A 23,075-nucleotide genomic window follows, 5' to 3' on the forward strand; every position below is an offset into this window, starting at 1 on the left:
GCTAATGCTTTGCAAAAATGGTAGTGAAACCCCCCCCCAGCATCCTGAATGCTCGACTTTTACACAGTGCTAGTTGTTTCTAACACGATGTAGAAGGCCGTGAAAATTACTGGTGTTATCAGAGCTCCATTCAAGGTGGGAAAATCTACCCGAGCTACTGACAAAACAGAGACTCCCGGCAGTGCAAGAGCTTCAATCTGTATTTTAATATTTTTTCCTTCAAATCACTCCCTTTTGTATTTGCCTAGTTGTGTATGAGAATTTTTGCATCACCGTGGCTGTGTGACAGATATGCTAGAACAGCTGTTTGTGTGATCCACTGAACATAGTATGACTATTTTCCACTGTCAATAAACACAAGAAAGAAGAGACATTCTCCAATGCTTAGAAAGGCCATGGGTTTTCCTTGCTCATGTAGCTTTGCCTATTCTTGTAGTAAGGTTTCTCTCCAGTTAAAGCCTCCAGTTGGTCCGTGTGTGAGAGGGAGGATGGGGGGGTCCGTGAGCTGCCAAACACCGGTATCTCCCAGTTCTTCACATGAACAAAACCCCAAGTATGGAATCTGTGTGAAGAGAGATGGAAATAAAGGCAATGAGCAGGGATCGAGCTGTGCAGGGAGGGAGCTCCCTGAAGGGCTGAAGTCCTGCTGTGCTACTGAAGCATTTCACTGTCTTCTCTCTCTCTCCCTCTCCCCGAAGTCCATTTTCAAAAGATGATTGTAAGACTCAGGTGTGACAGCCAGACTTTGTGCACCATTGTATGTGCAAAACACTGGGAAAGACAGATTATACCCTTGTAACGTAGTTTAAATACGGGCCAGTTCAAACCAAAGATGTCCTGATGGGTGACGTGGTCCCAAACCCTGAAGGCCAGCACAGCTATGGAGGAGAAATATGGACACTACTCTGGCTCAGGTGTCCTCAGATCAAGTATCAGCTATGAATATCCCAGAGAGGGTCTGCAAGGCTGGCAGTGGACAATGCCATCTCCTTAGCCAGGGTGGGAGTAAAGCAATGAAGGCAGAAGACCCCATTATAATTTTCAGGCCTTTTCCCCGACCATTATAAGCTCTTTAGAGTGAAATGAGAAGGGGAAGTGGTGTAGGGCAGAAGTGCCCTGTTAGCTGTGGTTAGGGTGTTTTCGGGACTGGAGGGCACTGTGGGAGTCTCTGTACAGCCCTGGTATCTACAAGCATAAAGCAGAGTCACTGCAAGCCCACTTGAAGGTGGGCGTCTGATCCCATGCTATATGTTACAGAAGTGACACGTTAAGATAAGCCTCTTAAACCAATCTGCTTTACTCTTATGACTTCTGAAATAGATGAAACTCAGTAACGGGCAGAACGACCGGACGGGAGGAACAAAGTGTCCTTTGCCGGGTTAAGCAGATTGCAAATTTCTTTTCTCATTGTAAAGCCAGCGAGCTTTACTCCTTGTTGGCGGTAATTACCTTTCGGACCATCTGTACAAAGTCCTTGGAGTTCTGCGGTGAGAGCCCTTGGAGCTGGCAGGTACAAGCCTCCAGGGAGGATGCGTGTGCCACTATCAGGATGTTATTTCCTGAAATAAAGTGAGGAACGCAGGCTGAGGAGCGGGATGAAGCCAGCTTTAGGGACTGGTGCCCAAGATCAAGCTAACCATTTAAAATCTTCAAAATGGGTTCTGTTTATCATATAACAACACATTAAACTACGTGTATATGGGGGAAAAAGCATGGTTTAGTAACATGGTTAGAGCATTTCTTAATTTTCAGGGTAATGGTTAACTCAGTGCTACTTAGTTTTAAAATGGCTTTCTGAAGAAAACAAGAATTCCAGTGAGATTTCAGCTTCTTGTGAAGCAAATACTTTTCTTTTACCCCCAAATTAATTCTGATTAAAACAACCACTTTAATTTCAGTTGCTGGTTTTCCACAGCAATTGCTTTAGATTTCTATTTCCAAGATCCTTTACAACCAATGTCACACTGTGCTATCGAGGTTTGTGGGCAAACTGTTAAAATAAAAGGTTTAGAACATAGAGGCGGATCAGTGAAATGAAATTAGTGAAATCACCAGAACTTAGAAACATCCTATTCCTATATTGTGAATGAAAAACAGTAGCTAGAGATTTTTTTTTATTTCAATGTTGTGTTTGGAGAAATGTTCTACAGTCTTTATGGGTATATATTTCAGAAGAGTAGCTCAGATAGGGGATGGAAGATGCCCCATCTGATGCTGGTAACAGTCAGCAAAGTGCAAATAGCTTGCTTATCCCCTTGAGAAACAGACAGCTTGCACTGGGTAGGGATTCCTAAAATACTTCTGCTACTAAAGTTTACGGACCTTTCTCATAAGCTGAGTGTATCCGAACTCATAGTTCTGACACATACAGTTGAACCTGGAGTTCCCAATGTCTCTGGGAGAGGGGATGAGAGACTCAGATATGGGGATTCACCTCCTTGAAGAGGGAAGGACTGGTCAGGAATATCAGCATTTACGCCCCGGAGAGCCTGTCTTGTTTTTCACCCCCTCTGTAGCGCTTACCTTTGCCTTTACATTCACTGATGATTTCTTTTGTCACTTGGTAGCTTCTACTTATGTATGTATCATAAGATTCGGAAACCACTAACTTGCTGACAGGAATATGAGGTCTGTGAGCAGAAAAACAAGTATGGTAAATTGGAAGAAGCGATAAAGTTTTAAGTGCAAGTTACGATTCATCTGAAAGTAGCTGTTTCTTTAACTCTTCTAATTCCCCAAATCCCCAGAACTGCGCTTTGTGTCAGGACCACTATGATGATTTTTAAACTTCCAGACCGAGATGTTTACCATTCCTGCACTACGATATTTCAGTTAGCTGGGAAAAATGGTAACTGCTTCCTCTAATGCGGACCAGTTAGTGGAGGCAGCACACGACATGCTGATGGTACTTGTGTTACTTTTGCAATGGCATGCAGCAATAACGAGGCCACTTTGCGTTTATTTAGTCATGTGTCCTTTGATCAGCAGATTTCGGGGCTCACCCACCCACATAGTGAGTGGCAGGAGAACAAAATCTGTGCTCAGCAGGAGTGGGTGAGCAGGAAGGGACAGTGGGACAAGGACGGTGTCGACGCAGCCGCCTGCGGACAGACGGGTCGGCTCCGCTGGCTGGGAGCTGTGCGGTCACAGCAGCGTGACAAGCCACCGCCCAAGCCGTCTTTGCCAGACTAAGGTCTGCGCTGTGCTGCCACAGCTTCCAGCTTAGAGGGTGGGCTGACAACATCTGTGTCCGTCTGAGGAGACCGGGCAGGTACGGGGAGAAACGCGGAGCGTGGAGAAGGCAGATGCTGGCTCTCTTCAACTGCTCACGCTTTGATGGTGAAGGGCAGAGGCAAACTGCTGCTTTGGCCATCTGTAAAGCTGCGTTGCTGGGAAATGTCTGGAATTAGCTGGCCTCCTCCTGGGCCAGGGCGTTTCAGTGAATTGCCTGGCAGGACTCTGGCCAATACTCAGCTGGAGTAGGTTGATGTGCACAGAGAAGCAAGGGATAGGAAGCAGAAGGCTGTATTTTTGTGCTGTGGTGCAAGGAAAAGACCTAACTTTTCCCTCCATCCAGTGATCTGATATATCTACAGGAATTACCCTTGTGAGAGGAGACAGAGAGCAGCAGCAAGGCTGTCTCCCAGTCCCCCACCTAACCAGCTGACCACACAAGAGGAGGCTCTTTTCTTGTGCTGAGAATATTCGTTACGGTCTTCCCAGAAGGCATCTATTTTCTGAAGCGGAGACTCTCCTGTGGTCCAGCTGCTCTGCCGAGTGTTAGCCACATGATGCCCTTTCAGGGATAAATACAGTGTAAGGACTTCTATTTGGATACCCTCAGGGTGTTGGAATTTTAGCTGCAGACTGGAAGGACGCAGTGCAAGTGATTTATGGTATAACTAGGTATGAAAAAAATCAGTTCTTTCTTTACGTTTTCCTTTTTTTTTTCTTTTTAATGTTTCAACTGCTTATTCCGCTTGAGTGTTTTTAAACACACGGGTGCACTGGGACACCGTAAAACACCAGCGTTTCTGGTGATACCATAAACCACAAAAGTCCAGCCACAAAATATTTGTCACCGAGCCCATGTAGGTGGAACTCCTGTGTATGTATACCATGTGTGTATTATAAATGTTTTGTTTTTATCTGAGATTGCTCAGCTGATGATCAGGTTCACATTAAGATAGAAAGTGCTAGTCTCTGCAAGAAGTCATAGCGATACAGATATTTCAGCACTGAGGTGCAGTGGAGAACTGGAACTGTGTGACCTTTCTGAAGTTTCCTTCTTTGTGGGAGCTCTTTGAGTCTGGCTTGTATAAATGAATCATAAATTTGAGAGTAGGAAGCACGAACAGATCATCTTGTCTATTCTTTGCCACATGACTATTTCTGCTGGGTTTTATTTAGCCTTTCTCTCTGCAGCTTACAGTAAAAAGCATCTGTGTGTTAGGCTGGAGGGTACCACGACTGTGATGCTTCACTGGGGAGTCAGAGGAGAGAGTCTTGAGTTTCCCTCCAGACTCAGGCTGCAGGTTGCTCCCGGCAGCCCCGCGGTGTTTGCTGGCACTGATATTGGGAACGCAGAGGTATGGCCATGTGGCTGGATAAAAGGAAAGCAGCAGCGGCTGGCAGCAAAGGCGTGAGGTCGGGATATGGAGCCTAACCAGGCACCAGGACTGGTCTGTGCAGCCGCAGGGGGGGCTGGCAAAAATGCCGAGCTCTGCGAAGGTCAGCTCTGCACTTTTGGAGCGGCTCTGTCAGGGCCCCTGAAAGTCGAATGAATTATCTTTGCGTTTCCCTTTTCTGCAAAGTGGGAGGAAAGATCAGTGGTGCTTATCCATTTGCCATTCAAATGTTTTTTAACCAGATGTTTGTTTGCCTTCTTCAACTGCTTTTGGGTTGAATACCATGAAAACCTGAGTCAGAAACCTGCAATTTTTTCCACTAAAAACTTTTCAGATGTAATTGCTGAGAAGTGATAAATGCTTAGGGTTTAGCTCTTTGACAGAAAACCTCTGAATTTTGACGTCACAGGAGACCCTGAATTCCTGGCAGATGTAAACATGTTCCCCGGGGTGATGCAAAATTTACAATTAAGATCCATCACCATGCTAATCATAATAGAGAGACAGACAAGCTTTTTCCTCCGGGGAAGGGAAGGGCAGGTGTCAACGAGCCCAGGATCTGGTTCAGTCTACGAACATGATGGTCAGGAACTGAGTCAGCAAAACTAGTTCTGTTGGCTGAGCCTAAACTCCTAAGTTTTAGGAAAAGGGTTAAAACAAACAAAAATACTTTGAAGGTTTCCTGGACACCCAAAAGATGCCCAGGATGGAAGGAATACTGGAAAGAGGACCTCCATGATCAGCAATATAGCTGGACCTTGCCAGTGATCTGGGAAATTTGGTTTTAATAAGCCATTCTCAGGTCATGTTCAACACAGCAGCCTCGAGCCTGCTCTAAGTTTATTCTGGGAGCCTCAGCAGCTGTTCCCGTCACTGCTTAAATTGAAAAACTCAGCAGAGTTACTCTTCAGAAACAAAGCCAAAAAGCAATGCGAGACCCTCTCAGCCCCCTTTCTGCTACCTGTAGGTTGTATCAACACTTAGAGTAGCTGCAGCTAAATCCACGGGGGGTATCCAGGCAGGTAATGTGCTCCCAGAGACCCACTTGGTCCATTCAAACAAGCCTGGCTCTATTCGAATTTTCAGGTTATTCTCTTGTTGCATACCTGGAAAACAGAGAAAGGAGACCAGATATCAAAGAAAGTAGCTGGGGAGGAAGGCAGCAAGACTTTGCAGCTTTAATACTTCAGTTTGATTGTAAATTATTTTTTTTCTCCCTAAGCAGTCAGTTGATTAGTAGTAGGTATGAAAGATGAAGTATTTAATATATGTACTTGGCATACGATATGCCAGGAAACGTAAAACTCTGGCCAGCAGCTACATGCAATATACTGAACCTAGGCGTCACTGTATTTTGGAGCTGTTTTTCAACTGTTTCCAATGCCAGGGCACCTCTTGCCTCTATCACGATTTCCCTTCCTAGTTGCTGCAGTAAATTATTCTTACTGGGGGTAGCAATTGCTGTGGGAGCACGCAGCAATGAGCAGCTGCAGGAGCGTGAGCAGGCAAGGGCGCAGGGCATGCCGAGCTGGACGTGTCCACCCATCCCGAACGCACCGCTGGCTTCTGCAGGGGGGGCGATAAACCCAACCCTGACCGGCAGCTGGTGTTAGGGCCAGCACGCCACTTGCCTAAGCACTTGTCACGCTGTGCAATTAAAAAAGGGCTCCTTACAGGCAGTGTTGTGCTAATGGGAAATAAACGCCCATGGAAATAATCCTCACCCCAAATTACCATTTACCTGGGTCTCCCACGCCAGGCTCCCTTTTATCTGGTTGGCAGTGTTTTTCCCAGAAAGTGAGGAGAATGCAGCCTTTCCTGCTTGTTGGGTTCTTACCTTTCAGGATATTGTGTGCTGTCTGTACACACCGTAGGGATGGGGAGCTGTAGATGTAGTCTACAATGGTATTAGTTTCTAGCAAGGCTTCACCTGCAAGCAAGTTTCAACACCCGTGAATAAAACCAGACAAATGGCATTGTAACAGCAACAGCAGCATGCAAGGTATCTGCCACCCAGCAAGGAGCTAAAGCAGCTTCCCAGCTGCACTGCTTGTGTTTCGGGAAATATGTGTACCCATCGTATTTTATTTCGGCGGCGTTGGGCACTGTGATGTGCCCAGCTGTGGAACCGGGATACATTTTTCTGTGTGTGTTGCTTCACGTGCATCTGGATACTTAACCAATAAGCAAAGAAATCACAGCAGCTTTTGCTCAGTTTCTGCTTCTCTTAGATTTAGCCAAAAAGTAAACAGTGTGCTGAGAAAAACTGCAGAGAGCTTGAATTTAATTTCATTTCATTTATAAGCCGTAAATCAGAATGATTCAACTTAACTCAAACCCAACTTAATTCAATTGGCTCGATTCTTCACTAGTATAAATTACCATTTCATTACACAGGTGGAAGATCACTGAAAATGAGATAAGAATCAACTCCACTATTAGGGTTGTTAATATTCTTGCAATGCCTAAGGGAACCAAATGAGAACAGGAATCTGCTCAGCATTTCACAGACTTGTAGTAAGAAAGAGTTATATTTTTGTTGTATTTGAAGAGGCAGGACAAAGAAGTGGGAGCAAGAAGGGGTTATTAACCTTGACTTCGTACGTTTAATGATGGCTGTAACCATGTCAAACTGATCTATAAATCTCTTGAGAGAAGTGGGGTAATTTAGAAGGAGCGGCACATCTAACAGCCCTCCATCATGGGGAAGCTGCTGGTTTGCTTAGGTCATCAGAGGAATTACGGCTCCGGCAGTCGTCAAGGTCGAGTCTGTGCCGCTGCAGCGGGGAGCGGTTGCCTGCAGATGGCTGGCATGCCGCAGTCGCGCTGGCAGGTTGATGGTGTCTGGGTCACGTATGCAGTTGCGTACTCGGACCCATTTAATGATACCAGCAAAGTGTGCTGTGATTGCTCCCAGATTCGCCTTCTGTTATGTGCATATTGCGAACCCTGATGCCATGTGGCCGGGAGTCTGAGCATCCTGCTGTTGTACAGTGATTTATTTTTGTTTAAAAAGCAAGTATAATTTTAGCTGCCCTAGTTTGAATGTGACCAGCGTGAAGTACTCTAAAGGATTTGAATTTGAGAAAACGCTAAGTACTCCGCTAATCACAATGCTCAATATGTGCTCTTTGACTACCAAATAATTTTCTGTCTATACACAAACCAACAGGCTCAGAAGTCAGGGACAAGGATGGGGTGGGTGGGAGAACACTGGAAATAATTTGGACTGTGTTTTTGCCACATAAACATAAAGCCAGACAGGCTGATAAAAGTATATTGGTGTAGCAGACTGCAGGTCAAACTTCAAGATTGTCAAAGTCAAGGAAAAAGCGTATTTTGCATGAGGTGACCGTCACACTGCTGCATTTCTCACCAACATTAGTAATAACAGCGTTTTCTAGTGTGGCACGTTTACAGGGCAGTAGCGAACGCTCTGCAACCGCGCTGCTGATGGCTCTGATTTCATACCATGTCCTAGATTTTGTGCTTTGTCTTTTCTTCAGCTGCAGCAGCTGAAGGAGACAAGGTTTCCTTTGAAAGAGGGGGCTTGCTGGGGAAGGTGAAGGGACTTTGCAGAAGTTCTTGAAACGTCTAAATCCCGTTAGTTCAGGGCACCCTATTCATTTTTTTTTCTGCCTTGCACTTTCTCTTTCTCTGGCTGGGTGTGTGGGAGGAAGATAGCAAAGCTTCCTGGGCAAGCTCTTGTCTGCTGAGGACAACTTACCAACAAGCCTTGCCTGCGTACAGCCCAGCACGGTGATTGGCGCGTCTTTTTCATAATCCCTGAAACCGCCGCTTCTTTGAGGTAAGCTGTGAGGCATATTCAGGTTACTGCGCATATACCTTCCTGTGAGGGAAAGGTTAGAAGCAGTTGCTGGAATTATTCGATCAGAGAGAGGCAGAAAGCATCACGCCTGTTTCTGCCCTCCTTCACCACAACAGCACCTTGCAGGCGCTGCCTAGACCTGGCTGTTGAGTAGTTTTTGCTGTGTAGAACTATCGGGCATCTGACAAAATTGTCAGTTCAAAATCAGCAGAGAACGTTGCTAATGTTTTTAAAGGCATCTTTAGGACAGATGTAATGCCCCAAAGGAAAGTAATTTTCATCCCACAACAAATGAAACCTCAAATGTTACACTTTTACAGGAGGCTAAAATGTCAGAGCTCTTCAAACGTAATGTAGACAGAAGTCAGTTTTAAAATCATCCTTTTTTCCAACGATTACAAGATATTGGCATTTTTTGAATAGAAAAAAGACTTTTGATAAATTTCCGATCAGCTCTAATGCTAACAGAGCCTGAAGTTACAGTCTGTTAACTATAGCCTGAAACTCAGGCATACTACTGGGTTGCAAACTCCAATTTATGCCCCAAAGGGCACTCTGAACTGTACCTGTAGTGGTGTTATTTTCATTTAGGACTGAGAGCCAGCTGTGCAAAAGGTTTTCCTGATGGTAGATGATGTTTGCACTGGACACTGACTACTAACATCATGACTTCATTTCCAAATGCAATAGTTTCCCAAATATTAGCAAATGTAGTATTTACTCCCTGGCTTGTGTTTCTGCTTCTGACTGCAGCCCTACCATCGCAGAGCTCTGCGCTGAGGTGCTCTGCCACTCGTAACTGTTCAAAGCAACGTTTTGTGTTAGGAAACCACAGCTTCCATCTAAGCTTTGTCCCAGGCAGTTGCCACTTTCCTTTCTTCATCTAAGCCTGGAGCCTGAGAGACCCACGGGAGCCGACTCACCTTTGGCATCAAAACACTGGGACAACCAGTACTTCCCAAAAACAACATCCATCCTTTCCCCGTGTCTGCAGACAAACAGGCAGCGTTTCTGAGGCCCTGGCTGGCTGGTTATTCTCAGGGGCTGGAAGAAAAATTACAGGATGTTTGACCTTCATGAACGTGCAAGGGTTTTTCTGAGATCTGATTTATGAGCGGGAGTCAGGACCAGGCACCTCTTGCTTTACCCTAGTGCAAATGCGGGTACAGGAAACTCTTCTGAACTTGGTAAATTTATGCTGGTATAAAACTGCTAAAGTGAGCAGAGGATGGGGCCCTGCCGCCCCATGCTAAGAGCAGGTTTGGGGACAGCGATGTCTTCTGTGCCTGTGGTTAATTGTGTCATTCAAAAGCTGGTAGAGAACTTTTAACTTGTAACTTCTGATGCAGGCAGTGAAAGCAGACCAGAGGATAAGTTGTTGGGGAAAACCCAGTTGCTTGAAACTTGCCACTAGAACTGTGTGTGATTTATATGTGTGATTTATATGTGGGTCCCTACCTGCACGTTCTGGCAGATGATAGTGAGTGGCCCCGCGTCCCCAGGTCCTTGGTCTTCCTGCTGTCTTCTTTCCAGAGCTCCGTCAGTGAAGGCTTGAAGGGACGGGGAAGATGTAGTATTCAGAATTGAGTAGGACCTGCCAAAAATAGAAAGATGTTGGCTTTGGGAATGCTTTGGACTTCGTGCGCTCAGGCTGCAGTAAGGACATTTCTGTAGTCTTCAGGAACTGATGATAATTACTGTTGTCGTGTTATTACATTATCATTGTATTTTAGTGCTGCCTAGAGAGCACCTTGCTAGGTGATGTACAGGCATGAAGAGACAAATCCCATCTCAACAGGCTTTCTGTTTCCCTAGAAACAGTTTCACAGAACAACAGTTCCCAAACTTTGGTCTGCGAGGCTCAGTCAGCCCTCACATATTCTCATGGAAAATGCCAGGACCTTCCTCGCAGCCACAGGATGCTCACTAACATCATCTGGGAACCAGCTGCACATTACTTACCATGGTCTTGTGGACCAAAGTTTGGAAACTAATGGCTACAGAGAGTTTTCACGCACCTTTGTGGCATCAGCTGTTGCTTCAGTAGAAAGCTGGAGCACAGCCCTGCCTCTCACGCTGGGCAGTTTTCAGGGTTCCCACGCACAAAATAGCTTGTATCCCCTGGTGGGGACATGGCACGCTCAGTCTGGGTTGTTTCTACGTTTTTCAGCGCTGTCTATTCCGTTTCCCATCTACAGTGGGAATTTATTCTCACCAGTGCTTCCTGTTAAGTGTAGCCACAGGGATATAATAGATCCCATTCTCCCTCAAGGGGCTTATCTAATGATGGTCCCTCTGAATAAAGCTCTTATGCCCAGACGTTCAAGGACTTTGACCAATACCCTCGGGAGTAAACTCTGACAGGTAATTAGAGAAGCTGCAGTGACCCTCTGCTGATTCGGTTACATTGTATGGGTTATGTTTGCTTAGTCATTAAAAAAAAAAATGTCAGTTAATGTAGATGGCCATTTACTTTGACAGAAATAGTTGCCTTTGCTTGCACTTTTCAGTGCCTTAAATATGTCAGAAGTTGCTTCCTGACTAGCACCTAGTTAGGATAAAATCTCAGAGGGGCTTCATAGGTGTTAAAATAACACCAAGTGCCTCTACCAATGGAACAAAAATAGGTCATCTGCATTTTTGTAAAGAACTCATCTTCTGCGAGATCATATGATTTGCACCAGTTTAAAGACGAAAAAAACACTACACTGTTGGTCCTGACGTTGGTCCCTTACCTGGTGGAATTAGGGTGCAAGGATGAGACCAAGCTACTGGCTTATTCGGTCGGGTGAAGATGCCATGCAGAGAAGCGCTGGCAGGCAAGGGGAGCGGGAGGTGGGAATCAGCCGTGCCGGGGACAGCACTGTCGATCCCCGTCCAACAGCGTGAGGCAGCAGCCTTGCAGCAGCCACTGTGGACACAGCCCTCTGGCAGCAGATAACCTCTCCAGCCTCCTGCTCTTACTCTTTCAGAGCTGACCTTCTAGGTTTACAGATTCTTATAACTGTATTTATTTTGTTCATGGTGAGTTCTCAACAAGGTCTGGGCTTGCCCCAAGGAACCGTTCCTCTGTGAGGAGCTCACTGCCCAACTGCAGATAGAGCATCAGAGGTCAGGGCAGCAAACACCTCTGAGTTAGGCACGGTACGACTCTGAGGTGCAACAGCAGTGCTGGATCTTGAAAGGAGTTAAATATAGGCAGAAGGGCTTTGTGGATAAGCTGAGGGAAATATTATTGGGTGCTGTGGTGAGAAATCATGTCTAACCCTTCTCCTCAGAATATATGCATGCGCTATATTGCAGGCAGAAGTACACTCGGACCATGCTTCCAGCTGGCAGGATAAGGCCAACTCTGATCCAAAAGCTGCCCGAGTGCATTAGCGCGTGCCAAGCCCCGGGCAGCTAAGCCCTGAGCGGGGAGCATGAACAGACGTTTATCACTGTATTAAGTGGTCAGCTTGGAGTGCAGGTGCAGCTAGCACAGATACATCCTCACTGACCCGAAAACTTGAATATCTCAATGTGAGAAGAATCTGAATTTCTTAGCTAGGCCCCATCTCTGATGCTGTGCAAAGTGGATCTTGAGCCTGAGCTCTCTGTCTTTACTTCTGTGTTGCAGCTTCCAACCCCTCATCCTATCTCAGCCCTTTCCTGCTTTGCCTATATGACAGTCTCTTAAGGATGCTGGCCTGGAGAATACTAAGGATTTGTTTGGTTACCCCTCTTCCCTTTACCCCCAGGAACTGCTGCACAATTTCTGAAAGAGACTTTCTCTCTAAGCCCTTATTAAAAGGCCACGGACGCTGTACTATCTATTTATAAATGCTAGGATTCGCTGCGAATGGTGATGAGGCAAAGGCATACTGTCTTGCTGCGTCTGGAGGAGAGCCACCAGCCTGACTTCAGTAGTATCTCCTTGATGTTGCTGGAAAACAGAAATCGCGGAAGCTATTTCAGCTTAGTCATCTTCTAAGCATAGGTCATTGTTTGGAAGCTTTTCCCAAAGGCTTGTGGTTCCTCTGCTTGGCGGAGACTGAAGGCAGGCAACAACATCTACTGTCTTCTGGATGATGCCTTGCCTTCACTGCTCTATCAGCGATACTGCTGTGTCCCTGCGGGCAATGTCCTCCCAGTCAGGAAAGGCCCCTTGAAGAATGGAGATGCTGCAGCAGAGGATGGAGAAGGGGTCTCTGTGACGGCACAACAGCACTAGTCCTCAGCTCTGCGTAGGAAAAGATTCCTCTGCCGCATCGCTCATCATTATCTAGAGGAGAGGGATCCCCGGGGAAAATGAACCAGCCATTGTTGCAGAACGGGAGGAAGACAGAGTGGAAAAAAACCTACTGAGGCCCAAATATAGCTTGAAAAATTAGGGCTGTTTTTCCTCCCCCTGCTACTTGTGCCAAGTCTGATTTCTCAGGCTTATTAAAGGGACAAGGAATAGCTTTCGCATCTCATGGGGAGCTGAAATAGACTGCTGTGTAATATCTACAGTGCTTCTATTGATTTTGGGGCAGAGGTGGTGACTATTTCTGGCTTTGCTGGTAATGGAAAAGCAGTGCAGGAAACCATCACAAGTTTTAGCTTTTGGGTGGTGCTGGGTCCACAGATACAAAGATAGCACGCTTACTTCTCCCATATGCCTTTACATGCATATGCGGAGAGCCCTGTGGTCTTGGAACGCTTGGTTTTTGTGGCTTCTGTGGGGCAAGTAAATTCTTGTACCTTTGCTGGGCTTCCCACTTCCTCTGGGTTCTGTGTGCTGAGGGTGGAGAGTTTCTTCTTTTGACTTGGTAGCCCACTAATTTTCAGGCGCAAAAGGCAACTTACAAAATACCCTGCAAGCAGTTCGCTGGGGAGCTTTTAAGGTAGATATACATATGTATCTTTAATACTGGATCTGTAGTTTGGATTTGTTCCAAATAGTTTCAGCTCACCAGTAGCTTCTGCTGCTACCAGGAGAGGATTTCCACCTTGATACCGTACAGGGGAAAAAGTATTTTAACATAATTATGGCCAGGTCCTCTCCTAGGCTCAGTCACTAACAGATCTCCTGACATGGATACAAACGCAGCCGGTTCCTCCCCAAAGGAGGGTCCAGTGTTTGTTTCAGAAAGGTTATTTTTCACTCGCGTGCCCTTACTGAGGGGATGGCAAGAATGGGTTACACAGACTTAGGATCTGGGTTGCGTTGTGTGGGATGCTGAAGCAATTTGTCTTCAATTATTTTCCAATCTATAGCACTGATCAGAGACTGAATGTTTCTCCTCACTGTCCCCAGCAGGTCCAGTCCTTGGCATGAGAAGAAATCATGCAGGGATGTGCCACAGCCAGCAAAGAAATGTAGTTTAGGTGTACGGAAAATCCTTGGGGTTTGCAGAATAGAAGTGATACCATTCCTATTTTTAGTAGACAGGGAAAGGATTCGGACCTGGAGTCTCTCAAGACACAACCTGGTTTCATGGGCAGTAACTCTGCCCTGAAGGCAAAGCCTGTTAAATAGATCAAGTTTGTCTTAGCATGGCAGCCTGTTGGTCTGCAGCTGAGGTACAGACCTTACTGTAGGGCAGGGACATCTTTGTGTTTTATGTTTGTACAGTGCTAGCCAGGAAGGTCTGTGTGCCGGGCAGAGCTCTTGAGGCATTATTTGGGTATTAGCCGTAAACCCCATGTCCTGCAAAGGCCACAGTTCAGCTTCTGCCTCACTTGAGCAGTGCAACAGGGAAACCTTTTTCAGGTGAAATGTGCAGGAACTAGCAATCTGATTTTGCTATACTAAAGATTTGATCAAATATCCCAGAATAGCATTTTGCCTGTCATATCTCTTGCGTGGTATAGCCAGGGTGCTGCAGCCCAGAGTGAGCTGTATTTTCGTGATGATCTCAATAATGCATGATTTTCACTTGAAGAATGCAGTCTCTTGTGATTAGGAGGGAAAGCTCCATGGCTGTTATTTCTTTCTTCCTCTGCAGGGATGAAACAGGACGTGGCTGTGTACACAGAAGCAGCACAAACCAGCCCCCAGGATCACAGCATCGCTCGCCAACAGCAGCCTCGGTCCCAACGCCGTGAGCTGGGTCCCATCTCCTGCACCGCGGCAGTTCTCCTGCAGTCCCGGTGAGTACTGCCATGCTCACTTTCATGTCTACGAAATGAAGGTATCTGTGTGCCGTTTTTCTCTTACCACAAGGATCCTACTGTGAATACCGTGGCCTAGACAGCAGTGGGGCTTAGGTTGTCCTTAGCTTGCTATATTGTTTTGACCAAATGACATTTGGTAACCTAATATTCCCTGTGGGAAGCCGTTGTGTAAAATGAGACTGTTTCCGGGTATGTAATAATGTTTTTGATAAATGCTCCGTATTGCATGCTCCGATTCATGATTTATAGTCTTTAGCGGTAATCAGGGAAGGGGCATTTCCTTTCTTTGCTTGTCTGGAGGCAGAGGTGCTGGAGTTACAAAACATTTGGCTTTCCTTTTAGTTGCTGCTGCAACAGTAATTCCTTCCCATGCTAGTCCCTAGGCCTCAAAACCCTTCTAGGCATCGTAAGAAAAAAAAGCAGAATCCACTAGAGCAGGCTGCTGCAGTGTATGTGGACCCGAGACCATTCTGGCTGGCAAATTTTAGGGGAAGAAAGGATGGTCTTGCTGGGTTGCAGACTGGAGGGTCTGGATTAAGTCCTGTCTTCACACAAACACCCTGATTGACTTTGCCCATGTGTCTTGATTTTCATTTCCTTAAGCCCTGGTTACTGGAGGTCTTTCCTTTCCTCGTAATGAAAGATGAGTTGGAGTTTGATGGTGACAGACTCGGTATAACTAGGTTTGTTCTGTTTGGCTAACATATGGATGAAAGCCCTTTATTAGTGGTGCTCTTTTCTCAGAGGGCAGGCAAGAAAAGAATAGATGGTTTTGACAAGAGAGGTAAATGAGTGATCTCTTGCTATGCTTGTCCCTGCCTGATGGACTTCTGGGTTGGGGAGGACTCAGGGCTAAGCCGGTGCTGGTTTACAGAAGGGCAGTGGTTGGTGGCAGTCGCATCTGGAAGCCAGCCTGCAAGCTACGGTTGCCCTGTGCCTGCTCTCTGTCTGTCACTCACCATGTTGCATGTGTTAAGCCTGAAAAGTCACAGACAAAGAAAAAGACTGCTTGCCCTTTTTGCTCTTTTGTTTCCTGTGTTTTGCTTGATTTGAGGAGGAGTTGGATCAGGTTCTATTAAGTGCCCAGTTAGGTCTGTTCCTCTGGGCTGACATGGGTTACCGAATGCTTGCCCTTTCTGCTCAGAGACCCTCCCCGCAGGTCATGTTTGCCCACTGAAATCTGAAACATGAACTGTGTTTTGTTCTGTATCTCCATCCCTTCCCTTTGTAACTAACCTGCTCGCTGGTGTGACCATAATCAAACTTCTGTACCCGCATGGTGCTTAGCAGGGGGGCAGCAGGCAAGAACGTGCTTCTCCCCTCTCCTCACATACAAACTACTCCCTATGCTCCAGATTTGTCAAAGGTGTTTGGGTGCTTAGAGATGCAGACAGCCTTGCAGGAGTGCCCAGACCCACCCCTCAAGCACTAGTTTTTTACTGCTGTTTAACTAATTCCCATCAAAATCAAGAGGCATAAGGTATTCAAACCTTATTCAAAACGTAAGGTCTGCATTCTCATTGAAGCCACCAGCAGGCAGGCAACTGACCGCTTCTGAAAATCTTGCTAAGTATCTTAAGAAACATTGCTGATCCCAAGTCCTTTTCCCTGGGGAATTATACACAGCAGATCTCGCTTCCCAAATTAATGCTCAAATTTAAACCTTCCTTATCCTAGTCCCGCCACAGAGGTGTCTACACAGCAGTGGCTCTACAGCGGCCATCTGCTCCAGCTTTGTTAACCAGCAGCGGCGATCCTATGAGTAATAGTTGCTGTAACATCTTAGCTAAATAAATCACATTGTCCTCTAATCCCACGCACAGGGATAGCATCTGCTCTTCCTTTACTTATGAGATGGGGCTTTGTGTGCCAGTACGTTTCCCCCAAGAGACCTTCTCAGCAGCCCTGGGAGACTCTTCACTTACTCAGGTGAAATCCCAGCTGCTGAGCCCCCTTTTTACAGCAACAGAAACTGGACTGAGAAGCTTTACCTACCCATGAAACACCCAGGTCCCACATTCATCCGCCTTCGTGATGTAATTTTCAGGCAGTAGCCCAGAACAGCCAGTTGCAAGGGAAATGCCATAAATCCAGCCCTCACTTGTACTGGTTTGTTCCACTGGGGACATGAAAATAAAATCCCCTGGGACCAGCTCCAGTTCATCATCATTCTGGGGGGTGTAAGGATAGATGACTTGCAGAGTCTGGGGGAGAAACAGAAGCACAAATGAATGAAAGGATTGTTAATGGAAGGGAACCTTTAGCAGAGTGGGGCAGGAGCACTCCCATACTGGACCTTTAACCTTAGCAAGGTGTGAAGAGCTCTCCTTGTAATGCATCACCTTGTGCTTTATCCAGGAAAGCTTTACCTTCAGGGAATTCCTGCCACTTCCCACTCTTTGCTGTTGGAAAGCTTTTCTTGGTATTTACTCCTTCTTTCCTCTTTGATTCCAGTCCTGTCTTTGATAACCAGGAGCGAAAGAGGGGGGATGATTTTTTAGAGCGAGCAAAAACATGACTGTGTGCTTAAATCTAAGCTCCCTGTTAAAAATGGAACTGAATTCTTATTGGGACCTGGAATTTACACAGCTCTAGTGGTCAGTGACCATTTTTGGTTTATCGACTCGTGCTTGATCTGAAAGAGCAGTTCTTGTTGCTGTTGCTTTTGAAGACAAGGCAGAGATGCTGTTGGGAGGCTAACAGGTTTGAATCCGTGACACCCGGCTCTCAAAACTGTTCAGGAGAACGCACAGGAAAAAACACAGGTGGTGAGAAATTGTGGGATGTGGCCACATTGTTTTCTTTGTATTTCCTAACATGAACAGGATTAAGTTAAAAGGTGGGGGAAAGATCAGTGAGTGTAATTCTGTAATCTTCTCTTCACTGGAGCATGAGGAATCCACACGTATTAAATGTCTATCAGCAACTTTCCTCAGAAATGGCTACAGCAGTCCCCCATTTAAAAGGGGAACAAACATGTCATTGTCCCTGGCCAAGCCTAACTTCTGCAATGGCATCACACAAAGGAAAACCGTAATCTGCTGAGCAGCTCTGATCTCCTGATGGTGTCAGCCCCTTTGCTCACTAATCCTCCTAGACTATTTGCGGTATCTTCAAAGGAAGATGGAAACTAGTCACTGTCACCTGCTACCACAAGGCCAAAACTTTCACACATGGCTGCCTGAAGTTATGCAAATATGTGAGCTGGTTTTCATCAGCAGCTCCCTTTGCAGTCAGTGATAGCGTTGACTACTTGTAGCTTCTGAAGGACAAGATGACTCTTTGGATAGGAAAGGAGGCTGTCACACACGGGAAGCATGGCCTGGGCTGGGTCAGAGCGCCGTGCATGAGCGACTTCAGCTCTCCACAAGCTTTGGCACATGTTTACTCTGTGGTGTATTGTGTGCTGGACTAAAATAACTTTTTCCCGCTCCGCCACAGGTTTTGTGTGTCTGATTCTGGACAGTGCACTTTGGTAGGGTTAATCACCCCAACCTTAGGAGCCTAGTTAGCTGCCTAAGCCTGCGCAGGCACCTTCTGGAGGTTCCCTCCTCCAGAAGTCGATTCATCCTGAGATAGACATCTTGGACAGGTCAGACGACTCACTTTCTGGAGGTGCCTGTTTCCCCACACGGAGCCTCAGTGCAAAGGGAGCCGCAGAGTGGCTCAGACTTAAGAGGTCTAACTTGGGGATATTTACAGGGAGGTGAGATGAATCTCATGCGTGGTTTCTCTATGCCCAAGATCCCAATCTGCAAAATGGAAATAATATATTTTTTTCTGTATATTGTGTCGGACAACAACATTATTAAACTATGTTAAGACACTTAGATGCTGCAGTTATAGAATCCTTGAGTAATTTAAGTATGTAGGCCAGGAGGGTAAATGTTTCTTACACAATGAAACTAAATGCTGTGATTAATAATAATGTCAAGTCTGTACAGAAGAAATGGATAGCGGTCAAGTTAATATACCGGCCTGGTTCTCGAGAGATCAGACCAGCTTACTTTGAGCTAAGAGGAGAGTCATTGTTAGAATTAATTAATCCAGCAGGACATGGTTCCTGCAAGACATGAGGTGGGTGAAATAGCAAGTCTAGACAGTATGAGTAAAAAGCAGAAAAAGACAAGATGGTCTGTTTGTTAAGGTGGCTGGTGGGATGTGAGAGATCTATGTTCTGGGTGTCCTTGTGGGACCTGAGGCAAATTCCTTAACGTCTGTGTAGTCTGTGCTGTGTATCCGTGCAGCTCTCCGCAGCGGACATGGGAGTCCTCATTCAGCTCTCAGCTTGTGAGCACTCTTGAGCTGCAAATGCAGCTAAAACAGCCTGCGACTCTGCTGGGTCCTCTTTTTTTTTCATTTTTGGACTGAAACAAGCTCCAAAAATTTACCTCATGATTAACAAATCGTATGTCTCGGGAGAATATCGCGGCAACCCAGTCGCAGCCCAGCTTGACATCGATGTTCTGCGCTAACTTCTCCAGTGTGGGCAGGTGGCTGGTCTGGAAGTGATAGGCCAGCGTCACGTGGAGCTGCTTCTTGTGGGGCTCCACGTGAACATCTGCAACGAGAAGATTAACAACAAGTGACTGTCGAGATTAGCAGCTTTTCGAAGGTGTAAGAGTGTCTATCTCCTCTGAACAGGAGCTGGGAGCCGAACTTTTAAAGGTAGCTCAAGTGGAACAAATTGTAGGGCAGTTTCTGAAAAGACTTTGGGGAAGTCAAACGTGTTCCCTGTGTATGTTGCACCTTGGGTCAAATTATTAGAGATTTGTGGTCTGATTCAGTCCTGAGTCACACCAGGGTGGTAGACAAGGCATCCTTGCCAAACTGCCAAAACTCATCTGCAGTCAGAAAACAATGGCTTTCTGGATGGTGTGATAGCAATTATTGTAATTTTGAACCCACTGGGTCTTCTGCCAGACAAGACACTTTTCCAGGAAAGGGGTGTCCTTTCTTTCATTAGCAGATGAGGATCTCTCCAAAATAAGCAAGTTAAAAATCAAAACTTTTACTCTCCCTCCTCTGTTCTCTCTCCTACAGTAGCAATTACAAATCCTTGGAATTTACAGGTTTATCCGAGTGGATTAAATCTTTTCCCTGGACATTAGTTGGATTACCAGTTTGCCCACTGAGGGTGAGGTATTCCAAAATTGTGGAAACAGACATTGATATGATAATGATTCAAAATGATCCTGCAGAAAAAGAACCATTATTAGGAAAAGATTCCATGAAGCAGAAAGGTGAAAGTATGTGAAATATTGGGACTCTTCCAGTAGATGTGGAAATCGTAGGATACATTGTTTGCATGTAATTTATTCTTGCTTATTCAACCAAAAATTGCAATTAAATTTGACTGATTATTCAGTCAAAATTGCAGCTATTCAGAGACTTGGCTCCAAGTGCCAGCCAGGGGTAGCTTTGCAAGCTCATCCATCTTTGTTTTTGATCAGCAAGAAGAAGTATGCTCTGGATCTCTGAAAAAGCCCCAGAGACTTTAGTGTGATAACCTGACCAAGCTGTGGACTGCAATGCAGCAATCTGCTTCCCGTAAGAAAAACCCGATTTGTCTGAATTGGAGCAGTCGCAGGGGTAGAAGCTTGCTGGCAGCCATTGATGCTTCCTTGTTCTGGGTCAGTTTTTTGGGGTAAGAACTGTCCTTTCTGACTGTGTTGATTTGGAGGGTACGTCTACGCTGTGACCTGTTTGCATCCATAGAATCATAGAATAGTTTGGGTTGGAAGGGACCTTTAAAGGTCATCTAGTCCAACCCCCCTGCCATGGGCAGGGACATCTTCAACTAGATCAGCTTGCTCAGAGCCCCATCCAGCCTGGCCTTGAACGTTTCCAGGGATGGGGCATCCACCACCTCATCCACACAGAGCTCTGTTTGCATCTCAGAAATGCAGCAAAAAAACCAAACACAGCCTTTACAAGGCTGAGGAAAGTTTTGTGACAGTGGCTTGAGGTAGCGAGTGGAGCAGGAAATGCTCAGCTTTGCAGACAAAGCATCTATCTGAAAGGTTAAGGAACCACCAAATGTCAACTTCCCTTTCAGGAGATAACACTTGAGACTAAGTGTGAGGTGATCTTTCAACTGAAAAAGCACTGAAACCCAAAGCACCTGGTGGGGTGTTCCTCTTGGGCTCTTAGCCTTCAGGCCACTTTTGAAAATCAGGTATTGGCTTCATGAACTTCGTTTCTTCATACCATCGAAAATTTGGTTTCTGAAAATGCCCAAGCCTTGCCCAAGCCGTGAGCTCTTTGTAGCTGCCAGCATAGTCACTCACCTGCTTTAGAAGCAGCCTCTGCAGCGAAGTCTGCAGCAAACTTCTTGAGCACCTCAGCACTTTCTTCCTTGACAAAAAGCCCAATGAAGTTTGAGGATGTGTAGAGCTCCAAAGGCAGAGGGGCAGGGAATTTGCATTTCCACCGCATCACGGTGGCCTGCAGTGCTTCAGTGAGAGCATCGACCTTGCTGTCCTCGCACTGCCAAAGGAAACGGGACAAGTACTTTTCAGGTGGAGAATCTTTCCTTGCGTCTGTGCTTAGCTCTCTAGTGCACTCGGTAGAGAAAGGAAAGGCTTGGGTGGGTGGGCGTGAATGGTCTGCCTTTGCTGTTATGCAGTGAGAAAAAGCACAGGGTCACAGAAAACGGTATGTTTAGAAATCATCTGCCCCTCCCTTGTCCTCAAAGTGGGATCAGCTATCCCCAAGTAACCTTCCTAACCTCCCCCCCCCCCCGCCTATTCTCATGTTAACCATCACTTGAGATTATGAGACTTTGGTCTTCTGCTGCTGCTCTTCCCTGAAAACAACCCGCTTAAAAACCAATTACCTCCTCAACAAGCCCAGGCATCAGGCGGTTCTGGTAACAACCCCCCGCCCCTGAACTCCCCGAGCACAAACCCTTCTGCAGCGACTGAACGAAGCGTGTAACGTCTCCGGTCTGGACCTGGCAAGGGCTGCTCATGAATGCATGCATAAAGGCAACGGAAAGAGGAGCTCTGGTTTACCATAAAGAACTGGCAAAGGGTGATATGTGGGAAAATGTTGTGAGCTTTGTTCTTCCCACAGATCTGCTTTGACTGCTGCCAGAACTCAGACAGCTTCTGAGCCAGGGGTCCGGTGGGGCGCAGGTAGAGGACGTACTCCCGAGGCAGGGTGTCATCGAGGAATGGGTCACCCACATGGGAGAAGAGCCTGAGAGGGAGAAAGAAATGTTAGATTGACAGATAAAGACGTATTTTTTTTTTCAGCAACGTTAGCTTCCCCTGTCCTCACTCCCTTTCTTTCTCCCTTTATGGAAAAAATCAGCTCTGGCAGGTCAGGCAGAGAGGTGCACTCTCTCACTTGCAGCCCATTACCACTACTAAGTAATAGAGAAAATTGGTTTTTAGTTTCAGGCTGAGGCTCTGAAGATCTGACCTGGGTCACCGCTTCTGCCTTTCTGACTTCCGGTGTACAAAACACAGGGAAAAGAGCACTAGAAATTGCTCAACATCTTTGAAAAGGCAGCTCTCAGTTTTCTGTTTAGGTGCTAGGGTGGAGAGAGTAGTGGTTCCTTTCTCTCACCTTTTTTTTTTTGCTATTACTCAAGATCACAAACTATCTCAGACAAGGCTTGTTTCTGGATTGCTTATTTACAGCACTTAAATAATGTCTCACTAATTTTGCCAGCGCTTTTCAGATAATGCCCCTGTTTAAACATTCCACATTCTAATGGCTCAAATCTTAAACATTAAATTCATTCATTTCTTTTACTCTTTTTAACATTTATTACTTCATACCAACCAGTCGCATGCTGCTTGAACACTTCTTCCACCTGTCGATGCCAGTGCTTTTTGTCTGAAGAGAGAACAAAATAAAAAGAGTATTTCAGTGATGCTGGATTATATGGCTATAGCCACATCTATTGCTTGAACCTCGGGTCCTTGCCGGGGAAGGGCTGCAACAGTGCGTTTAGAAACCTGTGGGCTACGCTTTCCAGACTGATTCCCTCAGCCCTGGGGCTTTCTTTCGGACGTGCTGCCCGTCAAATCGACGTACTCTGTGTGAGGGGCAAAGTCATGCGGCCTGTTCAAAGTATGAGATACGGACCTCCGGGTTTTCCCTGCTTGACCTGATGTTTTTCTGGATAGCGAAGCACCGGCTATTGACATTTAATGACCTCTTTGCTGGTCATTTGCTCAGCATGAAAAGCAAAAGGTTTGGGTCTGGAAGTGCAGACGTCGCAATAGCACCGAGGACAAGAAAAATGCAACTGCCACCAGGGGGCACAAACCAGAGATTTGTCAGGTTACAATAACCTGCCACAGTTTGCTGGCTCCCTTCAGTCCTTGCTACGCTGAAAGCGCTCTTTTGCTTATTTCCCTTCAGCATGCCTATAAATCCCTTTTCAGCCCAGCTAGGAAGACCCAAGTCTTCTGTTCAGCAAGTTTTCCGGTTGCAGTACAAACCGGCACAGTGCTGTTTAA

General features: G+C 46.1%; 1 protein-coding gene across 1 annotated transcript; it reads right to left on the reverse strand.

Annotated features, from left to right (window-relative positions):
- Positions 1 to 248: 248 nt before the first annotated feature.
- UBASH3B (ubiquitin associated and SH3 domain containing B) lies at positions 249 to 22,510 on the reverse strand. Its single transcript, XM_009333426.1, is given in 14 exon segments — positions 249 to 562; positions 1,450 to 1,559; positions 2,524 to 2,630; positions 5,590 to 5,734; positions 6,466 to 6,558; positions 8,356 to 8,478; positions 9,381 to 9,501; positions 9,916 to 10,051; positions 16,594 to 16,802; positions 18,990 to 19,159; positions 20,889 to 21,087; positions 21,615 to 21,801; positions 22,393 to 22,469; positions 22,472 to 22,510. Coding segments are annotated over 14 exon segments (1,854 nt in total). The 3' UTR covers positions 249 to 424.
- Positions 22,511 to 23,075: the final 565 nt, after the last annotated feature.

Source organism: Pygoscelis adeliae, unplaced genomic scaffold (assembly GCF_000699105.1).
Source record: "Pygoscelis adeliae isolate BGI_AS28 unplaced genomic scaffold, ASM69910v1 Scaffold151, whole genome shotgun sequence".
In the NCBI taxonomy this organism is placed as follows: domain Eukaryota; kingdom Metazoa; phylum Chordata; class Aves; order Sphenisciformes; family Spheniscidae; genus Pygoscelis; species Pygoscelis adeliae.